General features: G+C 36.4%; 1 protein-coding gene across 3 annotated transcripts in view; it reads right to left on the bottom strand.

Annotated features, from left to right (window-relative positions):
- Nucleotides 1–2,992: 2,992 nt before the first annotated feature.
- Nucleotides 2,993–21,819, bottom strand: part of LOC108104967 (carbonic anhydrase-related protein 10) — an 82,403-nt gene continuing 63,576 nt past the window's right edge. For 2 of the 3 annotated variants that reach the window (XM_017211337.2, XM_017211335.2), the window contains exons 2-8: nt 16,550–16,597; nt 14,672–14,808; nt 14,361–14,552; nt 14,142–14,304; nt 12,680–12,834; nt 11,615–11,746; nt 8,079–11,017 (exon numbers count right to left, since the gene is read on the bottom strand). In XM_017211337.2, the coding sequence (XP_017066826.1) occupies nt 10,931–11,017; nt 11,615–11,746; nt 12,680–12,834; nt 14,142–14,304; nt 14,361–14,552; nt 14,672–14,770 (828 nt within the window). In that variant the 5' untranslated portion in view covers nt 14,771–14,808; nt 16,550–16,597 and the 3' untranslated portion in view covers nt 8,079–10,930. Of the gene's footprint in view, nt 3,201–8,078; nt 11,018–11,614; nt 11,747–12,679; nt 12,835–14,141; nt 14,305–14,360; nt 14,553–14,671; nt 14,809–16,549; nt 16,598–21,819 lie in introns of those variants that run through there. The other variant, XM_017211336.2, reaches the window with a different exon arrangement.

The following is a 21,819-nucleotide window of genomic DNA, read 5'->3' as shown; positions in this document are numbered from 1 at the left end:
ACAGTAGAATAGAACTCGTCTCTCCTACCCTTTAGCTGTGTTGTAGATTCGCAACAACCTCTTGTTGTTTTCGCATTCATAAGCTTGTAAAGCAGCAGGAGCGCTCTTTATCTGTCTCTTTTCACCAATGTTGATGCTTCTTCTGGTGCTTTTGCTGTTTCACCAAATGTCAGCAGAGATTAAGCGACAGAAATCCGGGCAGAATGGAACTAACCAAGGCCAGGACACATGTACGACATTCTATGTACTCCTTAACCCCCGACCCATATATGTATGTTTGTATACCATCCACATATATATATATATATATATATATATATACGGATATACACCCACACAATGAGGCGTAACTGGCAGATGCACGTAATGAAAATATCAAAAATCTACAACGAAATGTTCCAACAGGATTTTCAGTGGCCAGTGGCGTGCGGCAAGGGTGGTTGGGGGCGGTGGATCAGGTTGGTAAGAGAGAGAGAGGGGCGAAAACTCAGACACAATTCAGTTTTGGTTCATTTGAATGCGACACATTTGCGGGCCGCACTACGATGAGCAGAGGGTAGCATTTCGAACTCGAAGCCTTTGAAAACAAGTCAAAGTTCAAATGTCAGAGGATCTGAAAGGCAGACTCTGGATATCGTAATCATTTGCTACGTTATTTCTGATACACATAAGCAAAACAAATATTTCGAAAATGTTATATTAATATATAACATATGTAAGATATATATGTATATAATATAATTTGATTAATATAGACCCGTATTTTCAATTTATTCAATCTTAATTTTAAGATTGCTTATGTGAAATCCTTTTTAGTTTTCCAATATGTTATGAATATAAACTTTATATCACTCTCACAGGGTATCTTAACGTCTATTCTCAAATCTCCAATCGATTTCCGAAATGCCAGTTATTCTAGGTTGTTGCTATTGCGAGTTGGTCAGGTTCATTTGGGCCAGAGAAATCAAGAGTTAAAAGTTGGACCACCTCCATCTTCCATAAACGTTGCAAAATTACTAGTTATTACATGGCTGTATGTGTGTGTGTGTGGCTTTTGGGTGTTTTCATGACTGTGTGTAAGTGTTTGTGTGTGACGATGACATAGCAGTGGGACCAAGTCGTATCGTCTTAATAACCAAAAAATGCCATCAGCCGTCAGCCTTTGCAGGGCGAGGACTACGTGTCCTGTTACCAGCCTGCCTTGATTCCTCCAACATTCACGCATGCCTGCATAGATGCAGATATATATATATGTATATATTCTGGGATATACATGTTCCATATATATTTATATATATATATATATGGCAGGTCTTCAGTGTGTCTGGGCAACTGTTGAGCAGAACACGAATCTGTTGTTACTGTCGCCTGGCAAAATGCAATTAGACTAACGATGCAACACAATTTTGTCTTCAGCTTCATAAAGATGCGATGACTGGGATAAAGGAAGCAGCGATGGTGGGCGGGGCAGTTGACAGAGTCAGATGGTCAGTGAAAATCGAGGGCCTAATACTGAGTATACGAGAAAATGCTGTGCTGTTTTAGGTGTTTTAATAAGAAGCATAAATAAAAAGTAACCTCATTTTTTTGAGTTAAGACTGCTGTAACTTTTCTTATGCTAGTAACAAATTGAAATGGTTTACATTTTTATAATAGCTAAAAAATAAAAACTCAATTAAAAACTCAAAATTTTCTAAATGACCTTTCCTGAGGAAATAAATTAATTTTTACCCATTTTACAATAATATTATCATTAAAAAAGGTAAAATTTGTACCAAAAAATATCATAGTTTCATGGCGACCCTCGCACATCTTGCTGAAGTCTCAGGCTCAACAATTTCATGTTTCAATTTTTGTTCATCTGTCTGTGTGTGTGTGTGTAGCGGAAATACTGAACAACGTCATGCATTTGCATGAGTGCTTTGTCTTGGCCTCAACTTGCAAAGCTGCTAGTTTCTGGGCCCAGAAACTAATTGCCCAGCGTTCGGGCTTAATTAACATTAATATTGAGTCCATTATAAAGTCAATTATGAATTATTATTGCAATCAGATCAAATTAAAGCCACAACTGTATCCGTTTCAAAAATGATATGAATATATATTATGTGTATGTGTGTGTGTTCTAAGGACGGGAATAGCAAAATTGCAGGGTAAATGTCATAATTAACACAAGCCACTAAATGCATGTGTGCGGTTCTCTTCGTAATGTCTGTTTTTTTTCCTGTTGCTTTTATTGGTAACACATTAATATTAATGGTCAACTGTGTTACACTTAATAAAATCCCTTTAAAAGAAATGATACGGACAATGGAAATTCTGGTAAACAGACAGGCAAGTAGATGTGAAATTTATTGGACTTAAATTGATTTGAAAAATCTAGCTGTTATTTTTGGATAATTTTTAAAATTCTAATTATAATCTATTTTAATTTTTAAAACTAATAAAATATAAGGAAAATTCACTACTAAAACCGTATTAAATAAACTCGCAGTAAATAAAATATTTTGTGTATTTAAAACGATTTCAGGGCTGGGAACACAGATGGTTGTCATGGCGTTTGAGTGGGGGAGGTCTCGTTTTCCGGCGGTTCAAAAATATATTACGCATACGCCGCATGGGCTTCCGACTTCCGACAACAACGTCGGCGGTTTCAATTTTATAACGTTAAACCAATTAACAGGTTTTACACACACAGACACACGCATTTATGAGGTGTTAATCGACGTCATTCTGATGTAAAGCGCGATGAGAAACAATATATGTGGGTACACTCATACATACATATACATATATATATATATATATATATATTTTATGGGTTGCGTAATTAACGGGCAACAACAATAACACACCAGACAGCGACAGGTTAATGAGGCTCCATTGATTATGCATATGAGTTTTGCGGGTGCGTAATGTATGAATGTGTGTGTGTGTGTGTGTATGGGTACGAGGGCGGTACAGGTGAAAAGGGGGGGGCGGGGCAGGCAAGTGACGGCTTCTCACATCAAATTAAAATGTTACATATGCTAATGAAATCAACCAAAATTATGAGCAATTATGAATAGCTTAATGGGATTGCCAATGACTGGCATTGCTTTCACTTACCCACATTTTCCTTTTGTTTATTCAATTCCTTTGAGCTCAACCTTAAAGCTGTTTCACATATTAACTTTAAATAATAAGCATGTACTTTTGATATCCTGAAATGAATGCGAATTTTATTAATTAGATTTGTATTTGTATGTATTGTGAAAAATGGGACTCTTCATTCTTAGTTTTTAAAAATATTCTATTAACTTATTTTCTTTTGTTTACATTACTTTCCACATTGACAAATTTTCACCACTGGTATTTCCCTTAAAGCTGTTTTTTTTTTCAAATGTATCTTTTCTTTTTTTTTTGGTAGCGAGAGAAGGGAAGAAGGAAAAATGTGAGATGGGCAGCCAGGTGTAAATTACAAAACTTGTAAGATTTTCCTTGGCATTTCCTTTTCGGGGCGGGCAGAGGATGATGATGATGATGGCACTCCCGGCACGACTGTCGTCATAGTCGGCTGCCCAGGATCTCGACTCGAACGTAATGCCAACAATTACGCAGCTGAATATTTTATGAGCCAAGCAGATTAATATGAATATTTTATTATCATTTTAGATTCCTTATTTTCCTCTATCGTCTCTTTCTTTCCGACAAAAAAAAAAAAAAAAAAAAAACTCAAATAAAATAAGCAGCCAGAAACAGAGACCCAAACCAAAGGACGAATGAAAACGAAGTCAACTCAGATGGCATGGCCAGAAATATGCTTTGTTTGGCTTTTCTCTGCCAGGTCAGGCCAATTCAAAATGGGTTTTGATTTAATAAGTTTCCAATCTGTTATTATATCAGAAACAAGATAATGCTTGGTCTAAGAAAATCTATTGTTTTGAATTTTTAAAAATCACACAATGAATATGTAAAAAAGTATCTTGATTTTTTAAAAGTCATTCTTAAAATAAATAAAAATTTGTAAGATATTTCATTTACATCTCAAATCATGGGTTTCTATATACATTTATACAAAACAATGTTTTTTGAATGAAAAAGTCTTAAATTTACCTTTTTTTTTGTGATTTTTCCCCATAAACTTTTCCTTAAGTATTGCAGAGCATTTAATGCTCGACTTTTTCATGACGAGGAATTTAATTTTTAGCTGCCTAGGCTGACTCTTGATGCTGCTACAGTTTTTTGCACCTTGGCAGACGAGAATGTTTGTGCCGGCCCCTTCTTGCCAAACTGGCAAACAAAAAAGCGGCAGGGAAAACGAATAAATGAAAAACGCAGGACTCGCAGGAAAAGGCGGCAGGGAAAATGTGGTGAGAACGGAATTTATGACCACGAGCCTTCAAAGGGCCAAGTTGCCTAAATGTTTTTTTTTTTCTGTTGTGTTTCTTCGCCAGCTTCAGACAGGCAAATAAAAGCGGGCCAAAACAAATTGTGGCCCAGAGAGCTGGCCTCGTCCTTCCTTTTCCACCAGCCTTAATTCGCAGTCAAAACCAGAAAGCCACTTGGAAATGTGTAGGGTGCAAAAAAAAAAAAAAAAATAAAAGGAGAAGAGAACTTGAAAAAAACCGAAACATTTTCTTTCATTTGTTGCGTTTTAAATTTTCATGCGAAGCGAGTGTCGGCAATTACCAAGGCGTAAACTATATATTTACAAACGTACATATATATATACATGTATATAGTTCCAAATAATAACGTCGTCATGTATAAATTGCCTGCCACGCCTACCGACGACTTGGTGTATGGGTTGTTTGGAGGGCATCTCTGATTTATGCAGCCCATAAAATGGCCTGGCGTGAAAAAGTGGAGAAAGTCGAAGCTGAAGAAGTGCAGCAGCCATTAAAAATGGGAATGGGAATCGGATTGGGAATAGGAGGGGCGATGGGGCGATATTTTCGGCATTCTCAGGGTCTCACTCACAGTCCGAATCCAAGTCTGAAAATGGCTTAGCCTCGGCTGAAAGGAGCTCAACGTGTTTTGGGGGCCAGCGCTGGATGCCTGTCAGTTCGCATCGAGGTGAGTTGGCAAAAGGGCTTCTCTAATCCTGTTGCGTATCCGCCAAACGGAACTAGTTCGCCGTTATATTTTAGATAATATATATATATATATATTTATGGTTATCAAAGAAGCTAAAAATTACAAATTGTGATAAATAAATCTGCCTTATTAATTGGAAAACTACGCAAGGATTAGTAATAAATCTATAAAATAAAAGAAAGCCCTTTTTCGATTTGCATTTCTGGGAAGACATTGAACTAGTTTCCTGGAATCTTTGCCTGCAGTCCTGACTAGTTAGTCACGTAGCTTAAATGGAGTCCTAGGAGAATGCGGGGCCGAGAACCAGAGGCGTTCGTTCATGTTCATGTCGGTTGGCAGGCGGCATTATAATGCACTTTTTTCTTATTCTTCTTGTGTGTGTGTGTGTGTGTGTGGAAGCCGTCTCTCCGGCTTTGCCTGACACTCATTATGCGTTCGTCTTGAGCTCCGGACTCGGGAATCGAGAACTGGAGGCTATGGGGTAAGGGGACTACCGACTTCGGACTGACAGGTCCTGAATAGGCAACAGGCAGAAGGTCTCGTGCGATTTTTCCTTGGTCGCACATGCCTGACTGCACTTCAATCAAAATCAAATATTACACCCGGCAAAAATGGGAGGGCAGGTGCTTGCACATTCACTGTGGGAAAATTTCCAATAAAGGGGATAACAAATATTTCTCAAATTCTTTCATAAACAAGTCATATTTTAGTTTAAATGGGAAAATTATGGAGTACTTGAGAAATCATTGCTTGGAAAACCAATCAAATTAAGCTTATTCCTTAAGTATGCTTTTGAAATAATATTAAGAAATTACCTCAACATAAGACCAATAATTGATGGGCATACTTTTGTTTTCAGTGTACCATGTATGCACTGATGTTGGCTTTTGTTGTGTGCCACCGACATTCAGACAGATATAGCTGGCCATGGCTTGATTACGCACGTTTATTACTGGAAAAGGAGCAGGAATTGGAATCAGGATCGGAATCGGAATCGAAATATGCCATCAATATATATATGCGTTGTGTGGCTGGGAAATGTACAACATGATTACTTGCAAATCACCTGAATGCAGTGCGGATTATGAATGGGGGAATTCATATGTAGAAGAGAACTACATTGGCAAATGCAACAAGTGCAGGAATTATTTATTTCTAATTAAAATTTGAAACGATCGCGCCGCCGCGGCGGTTCATGAATATTAATTTCGATTTTAAGGCCGCAAACAATGCAAACTAAACATGAATTACAACTAAATATTTATAACTCATTTTCTCATAGACACACCACACACACAAAGATAAATAATAGACAAAGTTAAACAAAACGGATTTGCCTAAAGTGTTTGTGTGTGTGTGTGTGTGTGCTGATGTGTGAGTGTGCGAAATACACAAAAATTAACTTGTATTTAAAATTTAATTAAAACTTTTGCTGTTATTTACATGTTTCCTCCCATCGCTTTTTGCCAAATGCAAAAACTTTCGCCAAGGGGTTGAGGGCCCTGTTTGCCGTATGGGCGTGGCACTGGACACTGAAAATGCAGCTAAACTGTGGCCAAAAATCATAATGCATTACATATGCATGGCCATCGGCATACCAATTTAATTGAAATATCGTGCACAATTTTTGGTTTATCGCATCAGAGGGAACACACAAAAACAAAAAGAAAAATGCAAAAACACAACATCGAGTAACAACTGCAAAGCACCAAAAAAAAAAAAGGAAAAACGGACGGGTTTTTGGCCATGGCTAACTGGTTGTTGCGGTTTTGGCGTTTAGCATAATTAGTCCTTTTGACCGCATTTTACGAAATGCGGTTGATGCCTCAATGACCCGCCCTCCTATATTCCTATTCCTATATTCCCGCCCAAGGATGCTGCATCAGCATAAACAATGCACAATATGAGGCGTAGTAAAAAATTATGGCTTTCGACGGTTTAATGTTTCCCTATAATGGATACAAATCAGTCAAATATTATTTAGGCCTAATAATTGCCTGCAGTTAGCCTTCTGTAAAGCTGTCGAAACTTTTTAATTAAATTTCCTAAATTAGTCAATGTATTATTTTAGGGAAACTAAATCCCTTTAAAATTCAGCCAATTCTCTACTTTTAAAGCATATTTTCCATTTCCCCCAAAATGTATCTACGACTAGCAATTCGTTGTCTAAAATCAACGGATATCAGAAAGCTCGCCACTGATTGCTTGAATTAATTCCCTTTTAAAACGAGTGACCACTGTGCCCCAATTTTGAGGGGCGCTAATGAACAGTCGTTATATATACATATAATATATATATATATATAGAGAGAAAGAGGCCCCCTCAAAATCGCACTTGAAATGGGGTTTTGGGCCATGGCCCAAATGATTTTGGGGGCAACTTCGGGCCACTCGACTGACCAACCACGCTCAGTGCACTTGGCTATTGCAATTTATGGTAAATTAATTTGTAATTAATTTTTATGCGAAACGAAACGAATGAATTTGTATGGAGGGGATAGGGTAAGGGAGAAAGCTGGCCATATGGCCGCAAGCAGCAAATTCTATTTGTGTTTTTATTTCTATTTTACGCTAGTTTAGTTTCAATTGCGTCCAATTAAACATGCGGCCATCGCCCAACCACCGCTCAAATCCGCCATTTCCTATTGCCTGGTAACATTTAACATCAAATTTTACATCCTCCCAATCGCCACCGGTTTTCCGCTTTTTCGCTCTTTCTCTTTCCCATCCCTTTTCAATCTTCCTCCTCTATTCACATCACATTTCCATTTCCATCCAGTGAAATCCTGAGCTGTGAATCCTCTGCGTGTTGCACGCGTTTTGTGTTTTTCGGAAATTGAAATTGCATATTTAAACAGGCCATTCCCACTGTGTCCATCGCAGTAAGTGTATGTGTGTATGGGTGAGTGCATATATATATATATATATGTGTGTGTGTGTGTGTGTGTGTGTCGCCATCATTGTGGTAGGAAGCGGAAATAAAGTGTGTTTTTGTAGCTAGACCATTTCTAAGCACTTGACTGCGTTACGCATTCGCTTCTATAATTATTATTGTTTTGCCGTCCAAGGACATTCCAAACGGGATTACACTGAGAACAACATATTTTACTAATATTTTCAACAAATAAACATAACGCTTTAAACATAAATATCGGTAATCCTTAGACTTAGCAAACAAGTTTTTAAAGAAAAATAATATAAACTGGTAACTTCTTTAGCTTAAGAGTGCAATTAAGGGTAAGCCCTTGTGACCGCAATTATATCAAAGGAACCTTCCAATTACTTTCTGAGAGTTTCCAAAAAGTCATCAGTTAACAGGAAGTTTGGATTATTAGGAATTTGCCTTGGAGTCGTCCCTTCTTGTAAGTCCTTACCGCAACTCTCACTCCAAATCGAATTTGTGATGATGTTTTAAAATTCCATTTATATTTCGAGTTCCGGATATTGGCAGCTGAAAAGATTTCCCAGCAAAAAACCAAAATAGCTTTGCTATAGCTTTATATATAAAGAGGTTTTTTTTGGTTTTTTCATATAATACTTTCGCTTTTCATTTATTAGTTTTGCATTCTCCAATTTTGTTTTTCTTGGGAAACAATACCTTTTCTTTTTTCTTTGTCATTGCTGCTAGCCCATTCTATGCTTAGTAATTCTTTCATTTTTTGTTACATATATATAGAATTTGTATAATTATATATATATATATATATATATATATATATATAAATGTTTATATATAGTTTCTGCTCATTTTTTAAATTTTTTTTTATATATGGCAACACAATAGTAACTTACAGTCGTAGCAAAGTGTTACCGAGTTGAGGAATTCGTTTCGATTCCGTTTTTAGCTTTTTATACAAATAGTTAATGCTCTACACATAATCGGGGGGCCTAACTGGTCGGCTAGTTAGTATGTTTCTTAGTTAGTTGGTTGTTTTTGGTTGGTTGGTTAGTTGGCCCAAAGAAATAATTGCACAAAGTGTCGCTCGACAGCTGCGAATGTGGGAATTGAACGGATCTGATATATATATATATGTGTATATATGTTTTGGTATACTATATATTCGTGTATATTATACAAACTCAGGTGGTGCTAAGTGCTAAATGCTATTCAGTAACTTAAGTTCTACATTAGCCATAATACTTGTCTTTACAGCACTTTACAACACTGTTTTCTCTTCAAAAAAAAAAATGTCGTTTACATTTATATATATATATATAGATTGTTTACTCATTAATTCGAATTTGATTTTCTTGGTTTTTCATTTCTGTTAGCAACATGGCTAGTTAATCAATCAATCTGTTATTTAGTTTAACTCTAATGCTTGCCTTCTAGATTTAGTTTATGTTTTTGTGGCCCAATTCATTTAGCTAGCTTGTATACTCCATGACTGGTGACTAGATTTTATATTAGAACTGAAGATGGGATCATCTTTATTTTCCAAGCCAATTTTTTAGACGTTTATTGTAGGTTTTGTAGGTGTGTTTGGTGTGTGTTTATGAGAGGTTTACATATAGCAATTATATTTATTAGTTTACCGATCTCTTGTTCAACTTCCTGGCTGCATTGCATAGTAGTTTGGTTTTATTTTAGTTACTGCAGTTTTATATCTATATATATATAGTATGTATATATACAGGGGTGCCACGGAAATCTTTAGGGGATTGAAAATATCTTAAGAACATGTCAACAAGTTTGAAATGCGTTTGGTTTTCAATATTTTACCAAATATACTAAAGATCCCCTAAGAAATCTGTGAGTTCCCCTGATGAGAGTGTGGTGTATATATATGTTTGTATATATATGGTTTTATATTTACTTTTATTGTATATTTATATGAATATTTAGTTTCTTGTTAATTTTCTGTTGCCATTTGTTTATATTTTGTCTCTGTGACTCATTTCATCTATCTTTCGTTTCGTTTCGTTTCGTTTTGTTTGTTAGTTATTGTCCACCCATCCAGTTTACGGAAATTCTCTTATTTTTAACATTATTTCACTTTTTTGCTAAACTGTTTTTTGTTTTTTCGGTATCGGCATATAACACAAAGGATCGAAATCACAAATAATTATAAATCTATCTACTGGATGCATTGAATTGGAAATATTTAAATGAGCCCGGATTAAATCTAAGCTTTAAATCGACCAGATTTCCTGTTTCGACAATGCAACGGAATGGGACCTTGTTTATTAAATTATCAAGCTTTAATTTTCCAAAAAAAAATATGTAAGCCTTGCATAAAAAGTATGATAGACTCGTGCTTTTTCCGCGTATTCTGCATACAAAAATCCAAGACAAAAACGAATTGTATTTAATTCTCTCGCTTCCATGAAAAATATCCAATGAAATTTTTACGCAAATTTTCAGCTACTATTTGATATTTTTATATATAGATTTGTTTTGGTTTTTTTTTTCTGCTCTTGCTAGTATCTGTGTGTCAGCTTTTTTGTTTGTTATTGTTATTCTCCGTTCTATAAGCATTAATTTTTCCGCTTTTCGCATGCAATTGTTACCTAAATTTGTCCTGTTGTTGTATTATTAATAATAATGAAATAAATAATACAAATTGCCATGTTGCTGCTGTAGGAATATTGCAATTGCAATTGCAAGCCAAACGAATCCTGAGTTCGTGTTGTAAACATGAATATAAAAATTGAATGCGACATAAAAAATGCAAAATGCTTCGTTGCCAGCCTCAGTTGTTGATGTTTTTGTTGTGTTTTTTCTTTTTGTTGTTTGGTTTATTTTGTAACCAGTTGTTGTCATTATAGTTGTAATTGCTGTAACATTATTTACCACACATAATAATAATAGCCATAATAATAATTGCTTTTCGCAGCGATCCCAGCCCAGTTGTCAACGTATCAAAAGTCCCGTATCGGGTGACCATCGATTCGCCCGATAATACATATCCTTGTACATCGAGGGGCACGCATATTGATTCTATTTCATATATGTTTTTTTTTTTTTTGGAAGATGGAAAAAATTCAAAGCAAACATTTTGAGCTTGTAAGTATTTTTGGCAATAGATATGTTCGAAGAAATTCGGAAATCATAAAAAAATAAGAAACTTTCAGCATCAAATAAGTAAGAAATAAACTTATTAATTTTTAGAATAAAAATATCTTTATTATTTTTAATAATTAAGAAATTTTACTACATAAAACTTTTTCATATTTACTTAAACTTTATAGACTCCAACTTGTCAATATGAAAGAGTTACATCTAGTAAAATTTCTGAATTGTTAAAATTATCAATAATAAAAATCCTTTCATGCAGGTAATCTCAAATTGCGACAATGATTTTTCCTTTCATTAAAAATAAATGAAGAAAATATATTACTGCCCATGTAAATACTATAAAAATGTAATCAGCCCGCCCAAAACGTATTAAACATTAAAAATAAATGGACAAAAAAAAAAAAAAAAAAAATAATAATGGAGGGGTAAATACTATAATGATGTGACTGAACATAAAAACTGTGTCCACCTGGCAACTGTGTGGCCATAATGGGTTAATTAAAGCGATATTACACTCACCTTGTTGCGCTTAAAATCTATGTTCGTTCTTACGGTTCTATGATGTAAACTTTGCACTGGTCGCGCATTATTACCTAGTGGAGCTTTTGGGGTACTCTCGGAGCCTTGCATCAGTCGTCGGAGTTGGTACAACTGAAATATGAATATATATATATAGACATATAAATAAATATCTGGTTTAACTACCCACTAATTGATGGTACATTAAATGCCAAATGCCCTGTGCAATTTGTCAAGTGCTTAATTGATATGCACGCCAATTATTATACGGAGTTGAGTTTATGGATTGGAAATTTTATGAGAGTAAAACTGAAATATTTTCATTTTTGTAAAGAAATAAAATAAAATAAAAATATTTAACTTCAAAAGTAAAATCTAAAATTTAGTAAATATTTATTAAAATATTTTTAATATTTTTCTTTTAAAAACTTTTACTAAAAACAAATAAAAATTAAAAAATTTGTTATTTAATAACCTTAATTATTTCAAATATAATTCCATCTGTGTTCCCCATACAAACATTCCGATTAATCTCAATAAAAGGTTCATGAAAATCACACTTGTCATTTCGTTGACTTGTTTACATACCACTTAATGCATTTTGGCCAAACTTTTTGCCAGTCCTATTTTATTGTTTACTCATTTACTTTGAGTATTTTTTCGCCGGACTCTTTGACCCCAACGGCATGGCCATTACACATGTTTCATATGCATTTATGCAAATTGATTAAACTAACCAAATATTGTTTTTTAATTATGCACAGAGCGGAATATTGACCGCATTTCTACCGCGATCTGACCAATGCCCAAATTGATGAGCAATTTTATAATTGCATTTATGCGATTTCATTGTACTTCCAATCAGCGACCAATAAAAAAGGTAGGAGATGTTAAAAAAAAAAATGTAATAATAGATAGGGAAAATCGAATCGAACATAAATAAACCAGAAAAGTACAAGCCGCTCTAATTGCAATTGAAAAACACACGAAATGCATTTAATTATTTGTGGTTGGCAAATTGAAGAAGGCAAACTGGCACACACACACACACACACACACACTCACCTCCTGTTTGGTGATATAGATGGGCTTATTAACTATGATCCAGACAGTGCTCTCCCAGCAGCCCGGATGCGTTGTGGAGCCCTCGTAGGTGATGTAGTGATCCGTATTTGGCAGCAACGACCTCACCGATATATGTCGTATGGGCGTGGAGAAGCCTGCGGATGACGAATATGGTTACATAAAACACTTTATAATGCTTAAAGTTCAAGGTGGGTGGCCTCGGCTATTTATGTCCATATTCCCAAAAAAAAGAAAAGAAAATATATATATGAAAACACGTCTGCCGGGTGAATGTGTAATGAATAATTCAGACTCAGTTCTTAGTTCCAAGTATCCAGTTCTCAGTGGCCAACCTCCTGACCACTTCAACGTCAGCGCTCGACTTTATTCATACAAATCATTTTGCCAGCCGGAAATGAAGCAACTCGCGGCCCGTAGACCAAGTCAAATGGAATCCGGAGAAGGAGAAGGTTTTTTTTTCTTTTGCATAGCTTTTTACCTTTTTTCGCCAGAGTTTTTCCCTAGCGCAAGTGTTAGTTTTTACTTTCTGCGGGGATAATACTCTCACATCAATCAGCTGATTGGAAGGAGAGTATATCATGGGTTAACAGGAAATGAATGTGTAAGTTAGTCAAAGGAGAAATGTCTGTCTTGAACTTCCGTTGAAAACTCAATAAATATATAATATAAACTCAATCGATTACTAACTTTTACCCCTTATGAAATTGACTTCTAAATTGTGAATTAATAAAAAAAAAAACTACACTTTCAGTTTTAAAAGAGTATCTAGATTGTGAGTACTTTAAGCTTTTCATATAGTAGTTGCCCTATCCTGTAGTTATTATGGTTGTTCTTGCTGTTACTGGCAAGTGGCCTGGCATATTTCTTGGTTCTCGGTTTCTGGCGTTCAGTTCGTCCAGGCATTTTACAAATTAAGGCTGGGGCTGGGCTCCCATAAAGTTGTACGACCTGTAAAAAGGCTATTAAACTGGCCAAGAAAATGCCAACGAGACGTGCAATGAGTTTTCCAAGCTGGAAAGAAGAACGCAAGGGATGGTATGGGAAGGGGGGGAATTATTAAGTGTCGGTTTAGTGTAATTCGAGGTTTCATTTTCGTCACTTTGTGCTGGCCAGTCTCAATTTGGCACGCCCCACCAGCCACCTGACCCTTCGATATTTTTTATGGCCCACCTGGACATAATTATGGCCCACTGAAGTTGTTGTTGCTTTTGTTGTTCTTGTTGTTGCTGTTGTTGCTGTTGCTTTTGCAATGACATCATAAAAAACGGGGCAGCCAAAACGAAATGCAACTTGCAACGGTATTAACATTGCAACATATCCGGTAGCATTTTGCGTAGACGGAAATGAAGGTGGTCAGTAGGTTGGTTTATGAATACTGGGCTTTCACTGTGCTGATGGTATTTACTGGTGACTTTAAATAGGAGTTACTTATTGCACTAACCTCTATACAACACCTTGTTGAAGGTGCTCGTGATGATCCGCAGCTCCGGATTGGGTGTCTCACCAATTTGGACCATCAGAGAGAGGCCAACTATTCCCTGGGACTTGTGCTGCGCCTCGGACATGTTGTGGTACAGCTCCTTATTAAATCCGTAGATTTGAATCTGAAATAAGGAAATTGTAAATAAAATAAGGGTAGACATAAGCCAGTTGATCTTACCTCTCCGGGAAAGCTGTAGCCCTGAATAAAGTGCTCGGATCCGCGGACGTTCTCTGTACCGTAGTGTATGTAGATCTCCTCGAACTGATAGCGGTAGGCCAAAGGACCACCGGAAATGTTTACATGCTGCTTGGTGTCCTTGTCCACTCGAAAGACAAGTGACTGGCCGGTGTTGTGAAGGGTCCCGGAAACCTACAATGTATATATATATATATATACCATATAAAAATATATTTATAAGTGTGAGACAGGCTTGAGTGAAAGGCCTCAAATGGATATATTAAGGTATTAAGCATATTACGTATACGCACCTTGTGCTTGTCGATATGCAGAGGTCGCAAATAAGGATCAAAGAGCAGCTTGTCGGGCACCACATCGATGGGCGATTGGCGGCGTCCTTTGTTGCACATATTCCACTGCGGATTGATAAGGCCCCAGAAGCTTGGTCCTACCAAAAATAAAAACGGACATATCCGCAAAAAGTGAGCCAAACAATGATGTACAATGTTTTCTTTTCATATAGAATGGACCAACACCCTTAATTCGGGAAGCTTTGTTTTAGTATTTAAGGTTAAATTTATATATATTGTTTTTTTTCGGATCAAGTAAGGTTAAATATAAAATAATATAAGCATATAATCTAACTTAAAGTTACACTTTACAACAAATACCTAGATATGTTCTTGGCAACCCAAAAGATTAAAAAGTGTATTCCACTTTTGACCATGGCTATATACGTGGGTTATTGGCCCCCCCTTCAGTTGGCTGTACCCCATTTCTGGTTACCATTTCAGTTGCTCTACCCATCTATATGAACGTAGTTTTCAGTCAATCGAGCAAATGGAAAACGTGTCTTCACCTCTTCACCCAATGCAAACAGAAACAGAAACTGCACCAGGAACATCGATGACAATTCCAAATGCCAAATGAAATTTCATAAGCCCAACCCAACTGGCTTCCCTACGACCCCCTTTTAAATGCCAATTAAATGCATCCAAAGGTAGGCGGGGTGTGTTTTTTTGGGGGTTTTCGGCCTCGCTTTCAAACTCCGTTGTGACGGGCCGAAAACGGTCGAAAGTTTTCAAAACAATGCTACACATGTATATTGGCGATCTAAAGGGGTATGCGGTTAAAAGCGGCAAATGTGGTCTCTAAAAAAAATACAAATAAATATAGAACCCATGGGAATTAAGGCCTTTGTGCCGTTTGAAAAATTTAACATTTTTCTTCATGCTTGCTGAAGTACAAATAAATAAAGGCAATTAAGAAGGATTAGATAAGGTGGATATCGATGAGAACATATTATATTCCCTTCTTGTTATTCAATTAACATATTTGATATCTTTTTTTTTGTAGTAAGGCTTAATAATTTTTATTCAACATATTTAATTCTTCCCTTTAGTTTCCATTAGTTGATAGAACAGAAATGCCTCTCACGATTTCCAGGATGTGAATTCCGTTTTCTACAATTTGGTTTCGATGGGTGTGTTTGGGTGTGAGAATGTGTTTTTCCCAGCATTCGTGTGGGTGCTTTGATGAAACGCGACGGCAATAAATGCCAAAGTTTAAAAACTGCTCCGTGGTGATGCAGCTGACCTGCCCATTGTCCACTGCCCAATAACCGCCCACCTATCAGCCACATACTTCGCCCACTTCACCACCCCGCAATTGTCGCTTTTGTGGCCGCTGTTCATTTTGTGTTTTGCATTCATTTGTTGCTACTGTTGCAGTTGCATGTTGCTTGTTTCTCCCTTCTTTTTTTCGCAAAAAAGTGCATCAGAGGTTATATAGAAAAATGCAGACAGTGACAAGCAACAATTACAAAAGCAACAACAACATCATCACACATACTGGTACACACACACACGTTGTTTGTTAGTTTATTTGTTTGCTCTGTCTGGGTTTTTGTTGCCAAACTATTTGAAATGTAATTAAATCAGCCACAGCATCCGAAATGGTTATAGGAAAGTTTTACCAATTTATACATATAAAGATTTAAACGTTCGGCCATTCACATGGAAATTGTAAGGGTGGCCAATCAAGAAGGGGGTTAGCTAAATGTTTGAATATTTTACATAATTAAGAATAAATAATAATTGGCATTGAAAAATGTTTCGAGACTTTCAAGACATACAAGACCACTGAGTAATCTTAAAATAAGCTCTTAAAGTTACTTTTAAACCACTTACCGGATATGCCATCGTATGTCCACCACTCTTCCCAACTGGACAGGACCTCTGAAAGTAAAGAAAAACCAAAAAGAAAAAATGTTTAAAAAGACCAATCAAATGAAGAATCTTAAAGCGGAAAGGTAAACAGTCAAGGTGCCAAGGAGCAGCTTAAAGTCTAGACAAGTAGCAAATGCCAGCCAGAATTTTACTCTAAGGAGCAGTCAACAGTGAGGCTATCGAGTCCCAGTTCCCCATAGGTCCCCATAGTTCCCTTTTGCATATGCAAGAATCCAGGATTTTTGGCTGTGGATACGGATGCTACCCGCTGGCAGCCAAATCTCAGTTTTTCAATGCGCATAATTCGCTGCCAATGTAAACAGCGCATGAAATCAACTAATGTAGGACTTCCCCCCAATATTTTTCACAGACTAAGAGTCACCGGCGTAGTCAGACAAAACAAACACAGCGCCGGCTTTCTGCTTTCTGGGGGGTAAACGACGATGACTTTGGTTCCCAGCCATCGAGACGCCATCGGATCTGGTCGTGGTCGTGGTCGTGGTCTTGGTCGTACTTTTGGGGTCCGGCTTATCCTGCGTGTCGCATGAGTCAACGTCCAACTGGGCCAGAATATACAAAAAGCCAGCATCCCAGGATGCAAGGATACTAGTGGATGCTGGTGGCAACTGGATTTGGGGCTAAGGGATGAGCATGACAACAGCGATGTCGCCAGGCAGTCTGGCGCCAATAAAGTTTACACTCAGTTGCCACATTTCGTTTATGGGCAAGTTCTGCTTCCGCTTTATCAAGCGACAGACAATTTTCGCTATTTTTTTCGTACCACTTTTTTTTCTTTAGTTTTTCTTTTTTTTTTTTTTTTTGTGCTAGAACCCCCGCAACCTATACCCTTTTGAGCAGTTTGAGCGTATTCAAAATTTATGCTGTATGCGTCGTAACAGAGCTCTTCGGCAGGGAGATTTTGCCAAAAAGGGCAGGGTGGCAGGAGGTGGTGGCAGCGGGACGGGAGTCGGCAATAAAGCCCAAAGAAATTGCTGCAAGCCAAAGCGGAAGTTCAAAAGGGAGTCGCTGGAACCGTTACCCGCTTCCTGTTCCATGCCATCACTGGCAATACCCTGGGAATATCACCGAGCACTATAACTTTTGGCCGAAAGAAGAGTGCACTTATTTGGGTATTCCCTGGGTCATTCACTTCATTCGATATTTTCTTTCGAGTGACTGATCGTAGTTTAATAATATAATATTTAAAAATCACTAACAGAAGATAATTTAAGTATAATATGTTTTAATTAAAAGAAAAGACAACTTGTAGCCTTAATAAATTGTAGATAAAGAACTAAAGCTAAAAAATATTTTCATAAATAAATTAATGATTATATAAAAATGAAGATTGTTATTGTTTTTATAAAAAATAAGTCATAGTAACTCAAATAAAGAAGCTGCAAAACTATTATAGTGTATCTCCAATTTGTCATTTGATCCTTGGACATCCCAGGACCTTTGTCTCTGTTTGCTTCAGTTGAATTCCTTTTCGTGGCGTCGTGTTGCTTTTCTTGGCATAACAATGAACGTCCGTTTTTGTGAGTCGCGACTCGGCGACGTCACTTCATTTTGTTTGTTTGTTTGTCGCTTGTCGGCGATTTCTTTCTCGTTTTTGGCTTTTGTTTTTGTTCTTGCCTATTTTTTTTCTCTCTCTCTCTTATTTTCGTTGTTATTATTGTCTGCTTAGCGCTGTAAAGTATGCTATTAAATTGGCCCCTAAACGGCAAGTCAAATGGGTGCAAAAAATAAATGAAGACATTGGCCCAACTAGTTGACCAAAATTCTTTAGTACCCTCATCTAATGCGATTCATCAACCGAATGGGTGCATGGCACCCAAAATCATTCAGTTCCCTTCAAATACAATTCAGTCATTTGGTAAATTCGTTTTTATGCTGCAACAGCAACTTAATTTATTGTTATAACAGTTTTATTTCATCGACCCACAAAATTTGGGTACACTGCAAAAAATTTTAGGATTCATTTAGATGATTTAGTTAAAAAAACTTGAAAGACAATTTTAAGAAATTTATAAGAAAAAGATTAACAAACACTAAAAGCATTCTAGAAGACAATTCCTTTCAGATTTACCTAACTAGATGTGAGATTCTTTTCTTTTTTTGTTGGTGTAGAAAAGGGTGTTGGGTTTTATGAGGAGACGTTTTGCCGAAGACAGTCAGTCTGTCGCCACAATTGTGTGTATATTTGCGAGTGTGTGCGCTTTTGGCCAATGGTTTATGGGTTCCTGTTGGCCATTCAAATGGAATCTGGCTTTCGGGTTATTGTCTCTATCGTTCCCCTCTCACCCCTCTAAAACGTTTAGATATATATGTATTTGTATATATATTCCCATCTCCAACTGTCTATATTTATAACTATCTATTTGGCCTCTCTGGCATTTAGAGCATTTCTACCTTTGTGCTAGTTCCAGCTGCTTTAATTCGTATCTGATGCTGTTTATCAATTCCAGCGTCCAGAATTCGATATACGTATATATATATATATGTATATTGATATATATTTGGTGGATGTATAAACAGTTCATGGGTTTGGCGATTAGATGTCTGGACTAGCCTCAATTCAGTGTGGTAAATATGGTTTAGGGTGACAGTATTATTTAATGATTTCTTAGATATTTTTCATTTTAAGACATTCTAGTTAATTTTATCATTCATATTCATAAGAGAACTTGAATATTAAATATTAAATTTACAATAAAAAATCGTTTCTTGATTTAAAAATAGAAATATGTATTAAAACGAAGCTAAAGCTTTTAGTCTTTCCCTTCCTAATCCTCTTTATTTCCATGTCAGAAAATCGTTGCTTGTCTGCTAAATTCATAAAAAAAAATGTCTTCAAAACATGAATATTTTCAGATAATTTTCATTCTTTATTCCACCTTATAAACTGATTGTTATTTTTCTTTGTTGTTTAACTCTTTCCAACCTTTATTACTCTATCAGTAAGGCAATATTAATTGCCATGTTTTTCCGTGACGAAAAGTGAGTCACTTCCTTATCAATAACAAGCGCGTTTAGATGACTAAATTAACTGGGATTTCCATTTCGGTTGTTTGTTTTGTTGTAATCACTACTATACGCTGGGCGTTAAATCGGAATCAAGTGGATAAATTGAGGAAAGAGGAAGGCGGGTGTGCTTGTTATTTGTTTGGTTTTGGTTTGCCTGGCCTGGCCTGGCCTGGCGTGAGCATGAAAATGGCGTAAAGATGGAATGTTTGGCTATCAAAGAGCAGGGAAATGTCCTCGACTTTCGTTCCGGTCGCAGTCTATATAGCTTATATAGTCACGCACACCATATCTCGTGCGTGGTTGCCATCAAAAAAGGGACCAAAACACACCCCCGGCCACATTTCAAATGTCTAAATGAATTAAGCAAGCCAACAAACAAAGGCAAGCTGCTTAAGGCAAAAGGATAAGGAGGGGGTTTTTTTTGGAGGGGGGTCGGAGGCGGCGGGTGATTTGCCATAGCCCTTTTATGTGTAAATTATGGGTTCAATATAATATTGACAGTGAATCAATAAAGGAAATGTCCTTAAAATTAATAGGCGACATTTTGATATTGAATTACTCGCTGTGTCATCGCTTTTAATTAAAATTTCTAGACAAGGGCGCGGTATATATGTATATCTCTCCTCCATATATATATCCTGGCATGTCCTGGCAGGATTTATTGCTTCCTGTTAAGCGAACAACGCGAATCGTTCGATTAGTATCCGAAGCGCTGCTCCCGTTTATCAAACTGTCGCCTTGGCAGCCCCCTTCAAAATAATTGACGAGCATATAACTCTTGGGCTTCTTTTAAGCCCCAAACCTCTCAAAAAACACATTTATTTCACCCCCTTCATAAAGCCTTTCAGCGAGTTAATTTGCTCGCAAACATTCGATCAGATTTTCTGCAGTTTGTTTTTCTTTTTTTTCTGTATGCGCATTTTTCACTTAAATTTTTAATTTGTTTTGCGCGCTCGAATTGAAAGCTCACACTGGATTTCGATGGAAAGCGCATTAAAACTGATTAGCTGCATAATGTATGGTCGGAAAACAGGGAAAATAGTTCAACTACAGGTAGCAGAGGGCACAAAAACTGGGGGGCTTTTAATGTATTAGCAACTCGGCTAGGCGAACTGTAAACTAGCATAATTTAACAAAGGTTTTCCAAAATGTGCTTTTTATTTTGGTGGAACATTTTGTTTGCCAGCTAATTATTCTAAAAGCTTTAAAATTAAAGTTAAAGTTTTAAAGGAATTTACATTTTATTTAGTCAATGATTTCGGAAATAATTACCACATTATTTGAAGAATTTTGAAAAGTTTTTGAAAAATTTCCGCCCACCACTCGCTTAGCAAATTAACCAGCAATTAGGACAAAAACAATTTCCATGCCATTACATGATTCTTTTTCTAAATAGTTGGGAAAACTTTTTCCATTCCCTCACAACGCAAAAAAAGAAACATTGTAGGAATTCCGCACCTCATTCCTTTTTGAAATTTCCACATTTTTTTCATTTTGTATTTGCAATGAAATACTTTTGTTGGTTCTTGGCGCCAAAAATAAAATTCCCCATTTCATCTTCTGGGGTAAATTAAAAAATGGGTCAGAAAAATAGCAAAAGGAAAAAACCAAAAAAAAAAAAAAATAAAATAAAATAAAGACGAGGGAATGCTGATGAACAAAGTGAAGAGAAATAAACGTTCAACTCACGCGATGAGTTAACAGCAAAAGTTGATGTTTGTGCTGCTTGATTTGTTATTTTTTCGCATGCTGTGGAAATGTGTTTAAATGCTACCGAAAACGTTGATTGAAAAGCAATTTCATTCGGATAAAGATCTGCTCAAAAAATACAAAAAAAATATAACCGAAATGGTACCCAAACCCTGAAAAGAATTTAAAAAAGCGTGACTGCTCTTTGATTGAAAACAAAAACAGGGAAGTTGTTTAAGAAACTTCTTTTTTAGAACTTAAAATATTTTTTTTATATTATTTCTTAGTTGATATTTCATAAACAAATCTTCTGGCTTACCTAAATATATTTTTAATTTATCTTTAAGTTTGTTACTTTTTCAAAATCACCCAAATTGTAGGTCCTACAGCAGAGGTAGTGTATTAAACTCTAAGGCTTTCTTCCTGAGTGAATAGGGGTAATTGGCAACATAGTAAGCCAAAGCTCATGTTCAGAAAGAATCGGGGAGTTGGTTGGGTATTTTCCAGGGCGAGCA

This window comes from Drosophila eugracilis, unplaced genomic scaffold (assembly GCF_018153835.1).
Source record: "Drosophila eugracilis isolate 14026-0451.02 unplaced genomic scaffold, ASM1815383v1 contig_2147, whole genome shotgun sequence".
Classification (NCBI taxonomy): domain Eukaryota; kingdom Metazoa; phylum Arthropoda; class Insecta; order Diptera; family Drosophilidae; genus Drosophila; species Drosophila eugracilis.
The sequence above is the reverse complement of the archived record's forward strand: the minus strand, read 5'-3'. Positions and strand labels throughout refer to the sequence as shown.